Source organism: Nannospalax galili, unplaced genomic scaffold (genome assembly GCF_000622305.1).
Source record: "Nannospalax galili isolate Female #2095 unplaced genomic scaffold, S.galili_v1.0 scaffold286, whole genome shotgun sequence".
NCBI lineage: Eukaryota > Metazoa > Chordata > Mammalia > Rodentia > Spalacidae > Nannospalax > Nannospalax galili.
In genome coordinates, this window is record NW_008359442.1 from 1,203,277 (window position 1) to 1,216,894 (window position 13,618).

Consider the following 13,618-nt stretch of genomic DNA (forward strand, 5'->3'; position numbering starts at 1 on the left):
CACACACACACACACACACACACACACACACACACATACACAGTTTTATTAGTCTGAGTTCCATTTGGCCCACTCCCAACACCCAGCACCTAATAGGCCACAAAATGAACATATCCATCGTCATCTTTCACCATGTGAAGAAGCAGACCTCCTACCTCAGGGAGTTGGGGGAGGGGGTCTGATGAAATTAAGAGCTAAGACCAGAGGACCAGCTCTGTTAGTAGCGCTAATTTACTCTCCTAGGAATCACTTACTGGGATAAAAATTTTAGGCAATTTCTGGAGACTCTTAAAAACTTTGTAGGAGAGATAATTGGACAGCACATCTCAAACGTGCCCTGTGGGGCTAGGGTCCTGGAGAGTAGGGGAGCCAGGCGGGGCTGCCAGGGCAGGCTGGGCTCCACACTGCACAGGGGCGCGGACCCGGCAGAGAAGCGCTCTCCCGCCGGGCGCGCAGCCACGGCTCGGCGCTTGCGCCTCCCTCCCTCTCTCCCTCCTCCGCCCCCCTTTGCCCTCCCTCTCCCTCCCTTTCTCCTCCTCCTCCTCCTCCCCCTCCTCCTCTCAGGGCCAGCGCTGCCAGACCTCGCCAGTTCAGACCCACCGGGCTGCCCTCCCCTGCGCACTCCCTCCCGCCCGTGCCGCGGCGCCGCGCAGCCGCTCAGGTAGGAGCCGCGAGCCGAGGACGCAGGCTGTGCGCCGGGGAGAGGTGGGATGACCCGAGGGCTGAGAAGCACCCCGAGAACGGTCCGGACTGTGCCTGCGGGCTCCAGAGGAGAGGGAGGTGGAGGTGTGCGGTCTCCGAAAGCGATGTCAGCGTGGGGGACGACCGGGATGGCATCCGAGAAGTTGGGCACGAGTGTGAGCGCTACCAACCGGGAGGGCTCTGGTGGTCAGCGTGGTTTTGTAGGTTTCAGGGAATGATGTGAGATCTTTAAGCAGTACCTGGATTGCACCGGAGCTGTTTGGAAGCCTAATGGCTTCCGCGGACAGCCGCCTGGTAGATTTCAGCTAAAAAAAAAAAAAGGTGGCTCACCTCCCTGCAGGCGCCAGGCCAACCACCCCAAAACTGGTACCCGGAGCTGCACTGAGATCCGCCCATATGACCCTAGGCAGCCCAGACCCTGTAGGCAGCTGGTCAGAGACTTGGGGACTAAGGAGCAAGGGAACCCGGGACTTTGAGCTGCATCTCTAACCAGCCTCCAAGTTGTGCGCAGAAAGCTGCGTGGAAAAGGAGCTTTCCGAGTGGTGCAGGAGGATGCGAGAAGCCGCACTAGGGGGTGTGAGAGGCTCTGATGTTCTCCCGGGAACTAGCCCCCCCGCTCCCCCCCCCCCAGTTTGGTTTTGCTGTTTCGTACTTACAAAAAAAGTCTGAGGGCCTGTAAATCATATTGGTTCGCAGGTATTTTTGCTGATCTGGGCACGGAACTTCACTGACTGGAGGTGAGCTATAGGGTAACCTAATGTTCCAAAAAACAAGCTATTGACTGCCCAGCTTCCACCTTGGGGACAGGGGTGTTGCATCGTCTTTGAATTTGATCATACTCTATTTTCCCCTGCCCTGGACTACCTTTTTCTGGAGCCTACTGTGTAGGTACAGAATAAATACGTACACGCTGCGTTTCCTTGGTATATGTACGAATGGAATACAGTAAGTGCAGTTTTGCAGTGTCCCCAGTGTCCTTTGGTGGCAAAGACGAAGGTTGAAGCGGTGGGATGAGAAAGCAGATTGTAAATGGGGCATCTCGGACTCTGTAGTTTCCTCACCCTCCCTAACTGCCTGCTTGCTTCCCTGCTAAAGTTTTGGTATTTCGCCGCAGCAGATACTAAACATCTATTTGTCCTGTTTCCTTTGAGGGTCAAGATGTTGCAAACCCTTTTCCTGACTATGCTGACTCTGGCACTGGTTAAGTCACAGGATACCGAAGAAACCATCACTTACACGGTAAGGGGTGATGGAATTTGAGATAAGTTTGTTCAGCAGGATTCTATGGCACAAGAAAGGCTTTATCCGCCCCTGCCAATGTATGTAGGCTGGACTCTATGAAGTATAGTAAATTAACAACACTTTAGTAAGATTCAGATTTAGGGTTCCTTGTAAATAGCCCTGGGTTCATTCAAAAGTTCCTTTAGATCACAAAATGAAATGGGGGCCAGAGTATAATGCTTTGTACAAGGTCCCCAAAAGAACACTTTAAAATTAAAATCGGTGTAAACTGCTTGTTTTCAACACACTCAATGAATTAATGGTTTTAGGGAATCAATGCATGCAAGGTGACACTCAAATCAAAAATGTGTCATAAGTGCAGCATCTTATTTGTGCCTCTGACCTGTGTTCTCATGAAGTGAACTTTGCTGAATTCATAAAGACTGTATGGTCATTTATAGTGAAACTCATGTAAGTACCCTGTGGACACAGTTTTTGGGTTACCAGGATAAGGTATGTGCCAGAGTGAATTTAAAGTGCAGTGTGTGCAACCCAGCTTTACAACTTCTGTTAGTATCTCTGGCATTTCCAAGTAATATTTGATTAATTAGCTAATCTCATCAGCAAAACCAATGTTTAATAAAATATTAAAAATATCATCTGGTCTCTCCCACTAACAAAAATAGCTGTCGTGAGAAAAGAGCAGGGCAGTGCTTAGCTGAGTACTTAGTGCTTAGCTCATTTGGGCTCTTGTTTTGTGTTCTCTAGTTTTCATCAGTGAGATGAATGGCATGTGTCCTGAATGAGAAGATGAAAAACACATTTTCTACTTGTTTCCAAATTATAAAATTAGGTAACCCTACTCAAATGAATGTCAGTTTTTTGAAAATAAAATTCAAAAGTGAGCTAACATCAATTACTAATAATAAACATTATCTCACATTTGGTATCACGTTATCCCTAGAATATTATTATTCATTCGGGAAATGTTCCTTTCTGTTCAGATCAACTATAAATAAAATAAAATAGCTTAGTATAAATATTTCGTTAACTTAATGTTTTGTTAACAAAGCAAACCAAGAGAAATGAATGCCCGTGCTGTTTATCTTCAAATGAAAATGTTTCATTATTCAGACTACACTTACTACCTTCTCCATGAGCTAAGATTGAACTTCCTATCCACTGTTATAATCATGTAATAAAAGATTTTATTACTTTTTTTCTGAGACAGGGTCTTGCTATAGAGCTGAGGCTGTTGTGGAACTCACTATATAACCTACTCTGGGCTTGAATGCATGATCTTAATGTCTCAGCCTCCTGAGTGGATTTATTTATTTATTTATTCATTCATTCATTCATTTATTCATTTATTTATTTATTTATTTATTTATTTATGTATTTAGAATTGCTTTCTTATACCCCATCCTTTTGCCAATCACCTAAATCTTATTTATTTCAAACAGAAAGTATTCACTATGGGTTAAGCACTAAAGTTTTAGGATTGTTATAACAGGTCTTCCAGATTGTGATGCTCTTTTATGCCAAGGTTAAGTCTATTCTCTTTTAAATTGTGTGTGCCCAATAACTGATGGTTAAAGGACAAAAGGTAACTAGTGTTCCTTAAGCACCTGGACATACATTTTATGTTTTTGTAGCAAAGTATGAAGTAAGTGATGTCCTCCTCCTGCTGGTGGTGTAATTGAAGAACAAAAATGTTCTTAAGGCAACACAGTCAACAACTAATGAAGCCAAGTTCAATCTGGGCTTGTTTAATAGTAGACCCATATTACAAACGCTAATGTAATACACTAAATACTAAAGCAAACTGCAAGTCTTCCTTATGTACCATGAAATTATTCAAATGAACTGCCATCTTGGCATGGTTTGAAAGATCCAGAAGTAAGACTAAGAAGTTAGTATCTACAATCAGACAGCCTACTTCCCCTTCCATTTTTAAGATAAGGCTCATTCAGCTACTTGCTGGACAATATCTACATAAACAGCTCTCTTCACTATCAAAAGAATTTAAGTTTCTTTGTTTACTGAGAAAATTCAGTCCTCTACATCAGTTCCTGTTAGTCCTTCATGGGATAATGGCCCACCCTTGTAACAATACCCATAAAGCTGTAGGTGCCAGAGGTCACTATGAACTCTTAGGCGGAGGAGTGAAAACAGGCTGCCATGGCTGCTGTGTACAGAATGTAAATACAAGAAGCCTTGCCTCCTTATGAGGCAGGAAGGTTTGTACCAATACGGTAATTATAGAAATGGCAATGTAGTCAGACTTGGAAAATAAGTGGAGATGGCAACGCTGATGCTTCTGGGTCTTGTGTGATGGTGACATCTTAGACAGTGTTGGGGAAACTAGGACAAATTCATCTGAGAGATAACATGAGTTTGGTTTTCACCCTAGAAACTGTCAAACATCACTAAAATAGCCGACTTGCTCTCTATGCCTCTATTCGGCCAGCTACTTCCTAAGCATCTACTTGCACAATCAATTCATACCTCTGTTAAATGAATTTGCTTGACTACTCCACTGTTGCACAGTCAGTCTGCCTTGAAGCATCTTTGCACAGTGACCTTCTCAAATGACATCTGCTCAAATTGTTTCCTGAGCTTAAAAATTCTGCAGTCTTCTTATCACCTGTAGCACTGTAGACAGCCTGCATGGGAATCAGGGCACTTGCTAAAGATCCCAGAGTCCAGGCCTCTTACCAAATCTACAGAATCCATCCTTGAAGAGAGCTGAAAAATGCATTTCAACAAGCACCCTGGATGATTCCAAGGCACAATAAGCCTGAAAGTCATTGACCTTCAGAGCCCAATCTAGTTCTCCTTGTCAAGGAAAGGCTTCCTGGATTTGCCTCCCCTCTCCTACTTTGCCAACCTCACTCCCCATCCAGCACTATTTGCAACTCCTTCCCTCTTCAACTGTTTGTGACTTTGCTCATAATCGTCCCCCTTTTAGAATCCCTAGAAAAAAATCCTCATTCTATAAAATTCACTTGTTACCCTCTCTGTGAGGCCTTTCCTTCTGTCCACAGTGGACAGAGTCCCTCCCCTTCCACAAACATGTTCATCACATGCTACTGACATCTTGCAACAACTCCACCCATCTATGTCTTCTGACCCAAGAACTACCTGAGGACAATGACAAGTTCTCCATCATCTTTCTATCCCAGAGCCTGGGACAATGCCTGGTGTGAGAAGGTGCTTGATGGTTATCTAGTAAGTGAACCAGAGAAGACTTGTAGGAACTGGAGTTCAGAGGCAGACCAGGGCATGAAATGTGAGTCAGAATGGTAAGGAAGGCCAGGTGCTCAGTGAATGGTTTAGGGTTTTGGGGGGACACTAAGATGGGTTGTCTTTTGCATATGAGATTTATTAGAAGAATTAATATCATAACCACACTGACAGCAGCAGGGCAGAGGCTCAGAGGAGATTTCAGACCTTAATGCCATAGACAGTCAGCATGGCTCTGAGAAGAGCCCAAGCCCACGTGGCAGAGTCAGGGAGGGCCCTTTATAGGTTTCTGAGGGAGTGGGAGGTTCTGTGCCCTGAGATTGATAACTCCATAGTGTGTACTTACAGTCAAGCTGTCTCCAATTCCCAGGCAGGAGAAGAGAGGGGTTCTTGCAGCTTGAGGAAGGAATGTGTGACCTTGAGGATGGGGGTTGAGGGGAGGAGGGCCCCATTTAGTTAATGTGTATCCATCATACAGGGTGTGTCCCTGGGAGCCCCTGATAGCATGAAGTCTGTTAGCCTGAGCACAGAATCAGCTATGAGGGTGTGGTGAGACACAGCTGCACATAGGCGTGACCTGAGCAACAGCTGGTCTGGGTTCTAACATCTCCAGCCTTTTTGTTTATATAAAAAAGAAATGGAAGGATAGCTTTATGGAAGAGAAGAGAAAACCCTTTGGGGGTGGGTATCAGACACTATATTCAACCTGATTCCTTCCTGCTGACTGTTGGGGTGTCCTGGAGTTAGGGAGGCTAAGATAGTCCAAGATACAACTTTTGGTTTTGCACCTGTAACATTCAGCTTTGAAGCTCTGACGACACACGTGCATCTTGTTGAAGTTGTAATGACGCAGGTGTAGCTTTACAGTTTCCCATTGACCAAACATTGTAAGTATTATTTGGTCTGTCATATTGCTGGGAAGTTCAACCTTAGGAGCTTATGAAGATGAGGCCGAATATGCAAGGTGACTCTTCAGGAGGGAGAAATGGCTACTAAAACTGTTGAGGAAGAAATTCCTGGATTATATTAATCTATTAACCATCATTATCTGATCTGATTTTTTCCTGTCCTCTCTACCTGGTAATACTGATCAACAGAAATATTATATCTAATATTATATTAAAAGAATAAAAAAACATCTTGTAGCAAAGATAGCAGATGAAGAAGCCAGGCACTCTAATTTATACTTGAAGAGGTGTATTTGGAGACTTACGTGTCTCCAACTGTAGTAAATGGAATTAAAGTAGAGTAGTAATCTAATTGTGTGGACTTTTTCTTTTTTCTTACTAAGAAAAAATTTTGTTTTGACTCTAAGAGTGTGAATTTAAAATATAGGAATCCGCCCCAATGGATTTCTTTTGAAATATTTAAAATACATTTTTTCTATTTTAAATAAGATTTCTTTTATTCACTTTATACTGAATGATAAAATTCTTTTACATGAAAACTTGGTCCAAGTAGGGTAGAGGGTCTGTGTAAGGTAAACAGTTATATCAAAAACATTATTTTTTTAAAAACAGATTTTTAAAAAATATTTATTATTTTTATTTTATGTGTATGAGTGTATTGCCTACATGTATGTGAGTGTACCTATGTCGTACAATGCCGAGGAGGTCAGAAGAGGGCTTTGGAGTCCCCTGGAACTGGAGTTAAGGATGGTTCATAACTGCCATGTGCATGCTGGGAACCAAACCCAGGTCCTCTGTTAAGAGCAGTCAGTGCTCTTAACTGCTGAGCCATTTCTCCAGCCCCTCAATAACATTATTAAAGTAAGGACACATTGTAATCTTTACTTTACTCTTAGCATTAGGAATATGCAAAGCAAAATTTCAATCTTTTACAAAAGTATTTAATAAATATAAAAGTATGGTAATTTCCCTTAACTTAGAAGGAGTCTTCTTTAGATTAATGAAATCATCTGGTTATCTTCACCTCCCAGTAGCTTACTGTGAAAAGCTCATAATTTATTAGCTGTAATTATTAATTTATCCATCTAGAGGACTGAGGAGCATAAGCACAAAAAATTTTTGTATAAGGGGCCAAATTTATAAGTAGATTTAATTATTTTTCCAACAGAATAAATTTTATAATTGGTATGTAACTTAGCAGGAATATCTCAAACAGTAATAAGCTTTTGTAACAGAATTTTTCCTTCTGTTAAGGCAGTGTTTACTCAATAAGTGAAAACTTTGCTCAATAGGAAAACATGTTTAGCATTTGGAGAAATCTAATCACAGTCTTTCAAAGGTTTACTAAATCTCATTTAGTAAAAGGATAAAATAAGATCCTTGAGTGGATAAGGTGGCACAGCAGGTAAAGGCACTTGTCCCCAAGGTTGAGTTCAATCCCTAGGACCCACATGGTGAAAGGGAAAACCCACTGCCGAAAGTTGTCCTCTGATATATTCACACATGTGCCATGGCATGTATGAGCCCACACATATACAAATAGATACACAGAGTAAATAAGTGTAATAATTTTTATATACTTGTTTTTCTAAGCCAGGTTTTGTAAAGATTACTAAGAGCAAATGGGTACTTAAGAAAGCCAGGGGCTAGGCAGATGGCTCAGTGGTTAACCGCTTGCCAAACAAGAGTAAGGTCCAGAGTTTGGATCCCAGAACCCACATAAGTACCAGGTGCACCTGGTGGCTTGCCTGTGATTCCAGTCTCAGAAGGTAGAGACCTGGGATCCCTAGAGCAAGGTGGCTGATGAGACTAACCATGTAGGTGAGCTCTAGGTTTCACTGAGAGACTCTGTCTCATTGAATTAGGTGGGAAAGTGATTGAAGATGATTCCTGACACCAATCTTGGGCCTCCACATGCACATGCACCCATGTGCATATGCCCATAACACATGTATCCACATACATATAGGTACACACACATGCGCACACACACACACACACACACGTATACCACACACATGAAAATGAAAAAAAGAAAAAGAATACTTAAGGAAACCTTATTATTATAAACAGAGAATTAGGCTTCAATTTATCTCAGTGCAATGGAATTTTGGGCATAGTACTTATAATTATTTAAGCTACAACTGTATTATAATCCTCTTTCATAAATTTTCTATACAAAATCTTTTTGATCTAAAAAAATTTCCCTTTTTAACCTTCCTTACAAACTGTGCATTTTATATCTATAAATTTTATATCTCTTTTTTATTTAATGTCTTTTATGTCTAATTTCATGAAATCTTAAAGAGTACTATATTTTAAATGAAAACTTAATAAATCCTATTTGAAATACAGAAAACATGTACATTGTATTTCAAATATCTAATAGTCATCAGTACAGAACATAGTAATCACCTTAAATACACTGTAAAAGAGAAGTTATATTTTTGATGAAATCAAATCTGTGGGGTAAATGTTAAGATGCCCCTCTATGTTCAGAGCAAAAGCCTCTTTACCTTGACATATCTATATCCACATACATACCTACCTATACCCACTCATAGACATGGACACATCTTAAAATCAGATACATACACTCTATAACCTTTACGGTGGCCACAGAATGACACATAAAGACAGTTTACATACATGTGACATCTGTGAGCACAAGCAACAAACAGCTGTAGCACATAAACAAAATGACAACACATGGAAAAAACATGATTACATTTAGCCTTGGAGAGGGGCAAAGGATAGAGCAAAGGTTTATATCTGAACAGGCAGAGTGTTTTAAGCTTGCTACTTCAGAAGAGAGGTATGGCGTGGTTGTGGGCATGTTCTAACCTCTGCCTCAGGTGCATAGGTGGGTAGGGAAGTGAAGAGGTGTGGTTCAAGGGATTTGGGAGATTTCAAAAGCAGTTTGGGAACCTTCAGATAGCAAATTGCTTGGGAATAAGCTACAGCAAACCCTGTTGGGTTTTAGAGCAGCCCTAAGGGCCAATCCAGGTGGGATAGCCACTGGTGGGATGGAGGGGAAAGCCTCCAGATGAATATTAGTGCTGGGCTAGACAAAAGGGAGTGGGGAGCAGAGAGAAATGGAAAGGATTTACAAAGAAACTCTCAAAGAGAAGAGTTGTAGCCAGGAGCCACCATGTGTGTGAGCCAGGAGGAGAGGCCAAAAATGGAGAGCCTCTAGCTATGTGACCAGAGCCAGGAGTCTAGCTAGCAAAGAGGCAACTTGTTATCTCTCACAGAGAAAAGCACAGTTTGCAGCCAGCTAGAGAAAGCCTTTTTGGAGTAGATTTTTGTAGCAGAATTTGAAAGTAAGTGGTAGAGAGGACAGCAGTTTTTAAGGTAGGCTCTGACGTTGGAAGTCTCTAACCACTTGTGTTGCACTATGTGAAGTAACCTAAGCTTATATGAGTTTGGAAAGCAAAAATTACTCATTATGAGGCTTGTAGGGAGTTAATCAGGTCCCACAGAGAGGGATAAGTGAACACAGCATTCTAGTAACCCTTCAACTCCCTTCCAGAGCTGTGACAAGTGTCGTAAATAGTAAATTGAGTGAAAGTAAGTGTCCTTAGACTCAGCTGATTTAGGGCAATCAAGTCCAGCCCAAGACCAGGACACTCTGACCTAGTGCCAGAGTTTTGGGGAAAAGTTATTGAATGGACAGAGTTCCCAAAGAACAAAAAACCCCTCACCAGTCAAAAACAGAGCCGGTATTGGGCATGGAGAAAGCAGGAGCAAGGATAGAGGGGCCCCAAAAGGCAATCCATTTCATTGGAGCTCCCATCTGAGTTCTGGCACTATTAGGAAAGGTCCAGGGTTTGGGGTTCAGAGGGAGACACTGAGATGGATTGGCCTTTTGCATAAGAGATTTATTGGTAGAGACATAGATAGAAATACAGCGCCGTGGCAGAGTCTCTGAGAAGATTTCAGGCTCTTGCCATAGACAAAGCACATGGTGGGAGCTTTGAGGAGAGCTCAGACCCATGTGGTAGAATGAGGGTTCCCTTCTGTAGGTCACAGAATGAGGGAAAGGTCCCATGCCAGGCAGTTGAGAATAGTCCACAGTACCCATTTGTAGCTGGGCTGTCTTGTATTCCTGGGTGGCAGAGGCAGAAGAGGGGATCTTGATTACATTTTGAGGAAATAATGTGTGACCTTCAGGATGTAGAAGGGACTGATGTGAGGGATTCATTTTGTTAATGTCTTCAGTCATGTGGAATGTTCCCCAGGAACCCCTGACAGCTTGTAGTCTGTCAGCCTGGGGCTTGCATGCCGAATCTGCTCTGAAGCTGCAGATCTGGCTTCTAATGTCCAGCTGCTCAGAATTTAGAAAGAGAAGGAAGAGTTCAGAATGGGGAAATAAGGAACCTGGTTGATATTTTTCTTGTTCTTTCTTTTCTTTTGTGTTTTGTTTGTTTTTGTTTTTTTTTGTAAAATTTGCAACATAGAAAAGAGGGGGCAAATTTAAAAAATTGCAGTCAGAAATGTTGGCAGAGATTAGTCTCAAAATAGAAAAAAATTCCAAGAAGATGGTGGTTAACAACTGTATCACACCCAGTGGAGGAGTCAAGTCAGCTGGGAAATGAAAGGATCCCTAAGCTACCCACTGCACAGACTTGTCTTAAAAGGGAAAAGGGCAGGGCCTGGAGAGATGGCTCAGAAGTTCAGAGCACTGACTGCTCTTGCAGAGGATCTGGGTTCAATTCCCAGCACCCACATGGTGGCTACAAACCATCCTTAACTCCAGTTCCAGGGGAATCCAAAGCCCTCTTCTGACCTCTGCAGTATTGCACGACTCGGGTGCACTCACATGCACACAGGCAATACACTCATACACATAAAATAAAAATAATAAAATATTTTTTAAAAGGTGTTGAGGGGGGAGGCCAGAGAGTATCCAACTATCCATCTGATCATCTGGCTGGGATCCAGCCATCAGAATAAAGCTTTTACCAAATTTTATTGGGGAAACCATTAATTACCTCCTGTCACCATGTTTGATGCTTTCTTTACAGCAATGTACTGATGGATACGAGTGGGACCCTGTGAGGCAGCAGTGCAAAGGTGAGCCTGCTTCCCAGACCTCCTCTCTGAGCATGGCCGTCTCCACCTCCTGTGTTGCTCTTCCTGTCCTGTGTGTGTTCAACCCAAAATATGTGTACATGTATTTACTTGTTCCATTTTCCCTCTGAGAAGATGGCTGACTTATTTCATTACTGACCACAGATATTGATGAATGTGACATTGTCCCAGACGCTTGCAAAGGTGGAATGAAATGTGTCAACCACTACGGAGGATACCTCTGCCTTCCTAAAACAGCCCAAATTATTGTCAATAATGAACAGCCTCAGCAGGAAACACCAGCTGCCGAAGCATCGTCGGGTGCCACCACCGGAAGTGTAGCTGCCAGTAGCGTGGCAGCCAGTGGTGTGGTGCCTGGGGGTGGTTTTGTGGCCAGTGCTACTGCAGTGGCTGGCCCGGAAGTGCAGACTGGTCGAAATAATTTTGTCATCCGGAGAAACCCAGCTGACCCTCAGCGCATTCCCTCCAACCCTTCCCACCGGATCCAGTGTGCAGCAGGCTACGAGCAGAGTGAGCATAACGTGTGCCAAGGTGAGCATGATTTATTGTACTAACAAGAAAGTTCTTGACCAAGTGCACCCCCTGGTGAGGACGGTAATAGTTCCCATTTATCAAAGGCCTCCCACACAGGACACTGCTACGTATTTTGTCTTTAATAGCATATTAAATCATTGGCATAATCCTAAAAGGTAGTTGCTATCAATGTCATTTTCATTTTACAAATGAAGAGCCTGGCCCAGAAAATTCATCAGAGGTTCCCAACCATAGCTGCTCTATTTATAGTCTCTTAGGAACCTTTTAAAGCTTCTCAGTGGCCAAGCCACACCCTAGCACAGTTAAATAACAGTCCCTAGGGGTGAATTCCAGGCTTCACTATTTTTTAAATCTCCCAGTGTGGTTCCCATATGCAGCCAAGTTTGAAACCAGAGGTCACACAGGTGTTAAGTGCAGAGCTGGCTTTCAACCCTGGCAGGAGGGTGCTAGAGTCCTAACTGTCAGAATAAGGGTCACATTATTGTTTGGAATTTGCAGTTGTGCTGTGGAGCCACTCCAGAAATGCCCCCCCCCCCCACTTTGCTTTCCTGGGCTTTCTTGTCATTGGAGTTGCTGTTAACTTAGTTTCCTCATTCAAGAATAAAGAAAAAGGGCTCCTGCTTCTCTCCACCTTGGAAGGAATGGTGGCTGTGCAGCTCACATGTGTTCCTTTTAAAGCCCTCATTTCAGCCCATTTTGCTTCTGTCACTTGCACCATGGCACCATCTGCCTGGGCTTTTTTTGTGTTTATTTTCACAAAGAGTACACATCACTGTGTATTCTAGAAACAGCTGTAGGTTCATACTAGCAAAGTGATAAGAATCTCAGGCTTTGAAGACAAGTAAGATATTAGCTAACTGGACTGTGCTAAGGGGTTTTGTTTCCCTTTTCCTTCTTAGCAAACCTTTTAAGAGCTGCCTGGTATGGTAATTCTTTTACTGAGATAGGAGTTCCCAGACTTCTTTCACATTGCTAGGGGTTCACTAGGTAGACCCCATTTGAGGGACTTCCTGTCATCAGCACATACACACTGGACAATGGACAGGCCCCAGGAGCTCTGTCCTTCTACTTGGTCATGAATGGGAAAGAGAACATGTTCCTCCTTCCCTGGTTGGTACCATCAAACTGCTCCATTAGTGGAAGATTATCCCTTGTGTCCTAGGATGACGCCCTATTCTCCCGTGCTTTGTTTTATGTCTCTAGAGATACAGTAGGTCTTAAATGACTTATAAGTGAAGTAAGAAAGCCTACCAAGCTCTGGCTTTTATTATTTCATATTTTGTGTGCAAATTTCAAGTTACCCCACATCAAGAGCTAACCCATGCAGTGATGGTGTCACTTTTCAGAGGGAACATCAGATGAGCATCTGTTTTGTGTTACTGTCATGAGTCAGAATTCCAATATTGGTGATGAATGCCTCAGCATCTGCTTGATATTCTGATATTTAATTTAGCATTATGTCAAGGAGATAAACTGATGAGGTTATCCTTCTATATGTATTTGAGTGAATACGGATGAAAAATACCTCCAGTTTAGTTCAGATGTCAACTTCTAGTTGTGTTATTTAAATATGCTAGATTGGGAGATTTTATGGTATATTTTCTGAAAATAAATACTTTAATTAAATTGCTTTTATTTTTATATTATGAGGGGTTTTTAGCCCTGTAGGTATTGTATACGTTAATGATACATGGGAAAGAAAGAAATAGATAAAGAATGGGTCATTTCCCAAAGTAGTTTATGGTTCATCTTTGACACTTCTGGTTGAATTCAAGAACAATGCCTAAAATGGAATGAAGGAACTTTAAAATATATTCAAGACTTACAACACACATTGGTTATAGTAGACCCTATATTGTGAATAATGAACATGAAACCCCATTTAATTTTTCTTTAAAATAATTAGACTACTT

General features: G+C 42.4%; 1 protein-coding gene across 5 annotated transcripts in view; it reads left to right on the top strand.

Annotated features, from left to right (window-relative positions):
• The first annotated feature begins 511 nt into the window (after positions 1-511).
• Positions 512-13,618, top strand: part of Efemp1 (EGF containing fibulin extracellular matrix protein 1) — a 60,950-nt gene continuing 47,843 nt past the window's right edge. The window contains exons 1-6 of one of the 5 annotated variants that reach the window (XM_029558637.1): positions 644-661; positions 1,399-1,439; positions 1,591-1,647; positions 1,854-1,941; positions 11,105-11,153; positions 11,316-11,702. In XM_029558637.1, coding sequence (XP_029414497.1) covers positions 1,861-1,941; positions 11,105-11,153; positions 11,316-11,702 — 517 coding nt within the window. In that variant the 5' untranslated portion in view covers positions 644-661; positions 1,399-1,439; positions 1,591-1,647; positions 1,854-1,860. Of the gene's footprint in view, positions 662-687; positions 858-1,398; positions 1,440-1,590; positions 1,648-1,853; positions 1,942-11,104; positions 11,154-11,315; positions 11,703-13,618 lie in introns of those variants that run through there. The other 4 variants (XM_029558636.1, XM_008822997.3, XM_008822995.3 and 1 more) reach the window with 4 other exon arrangements.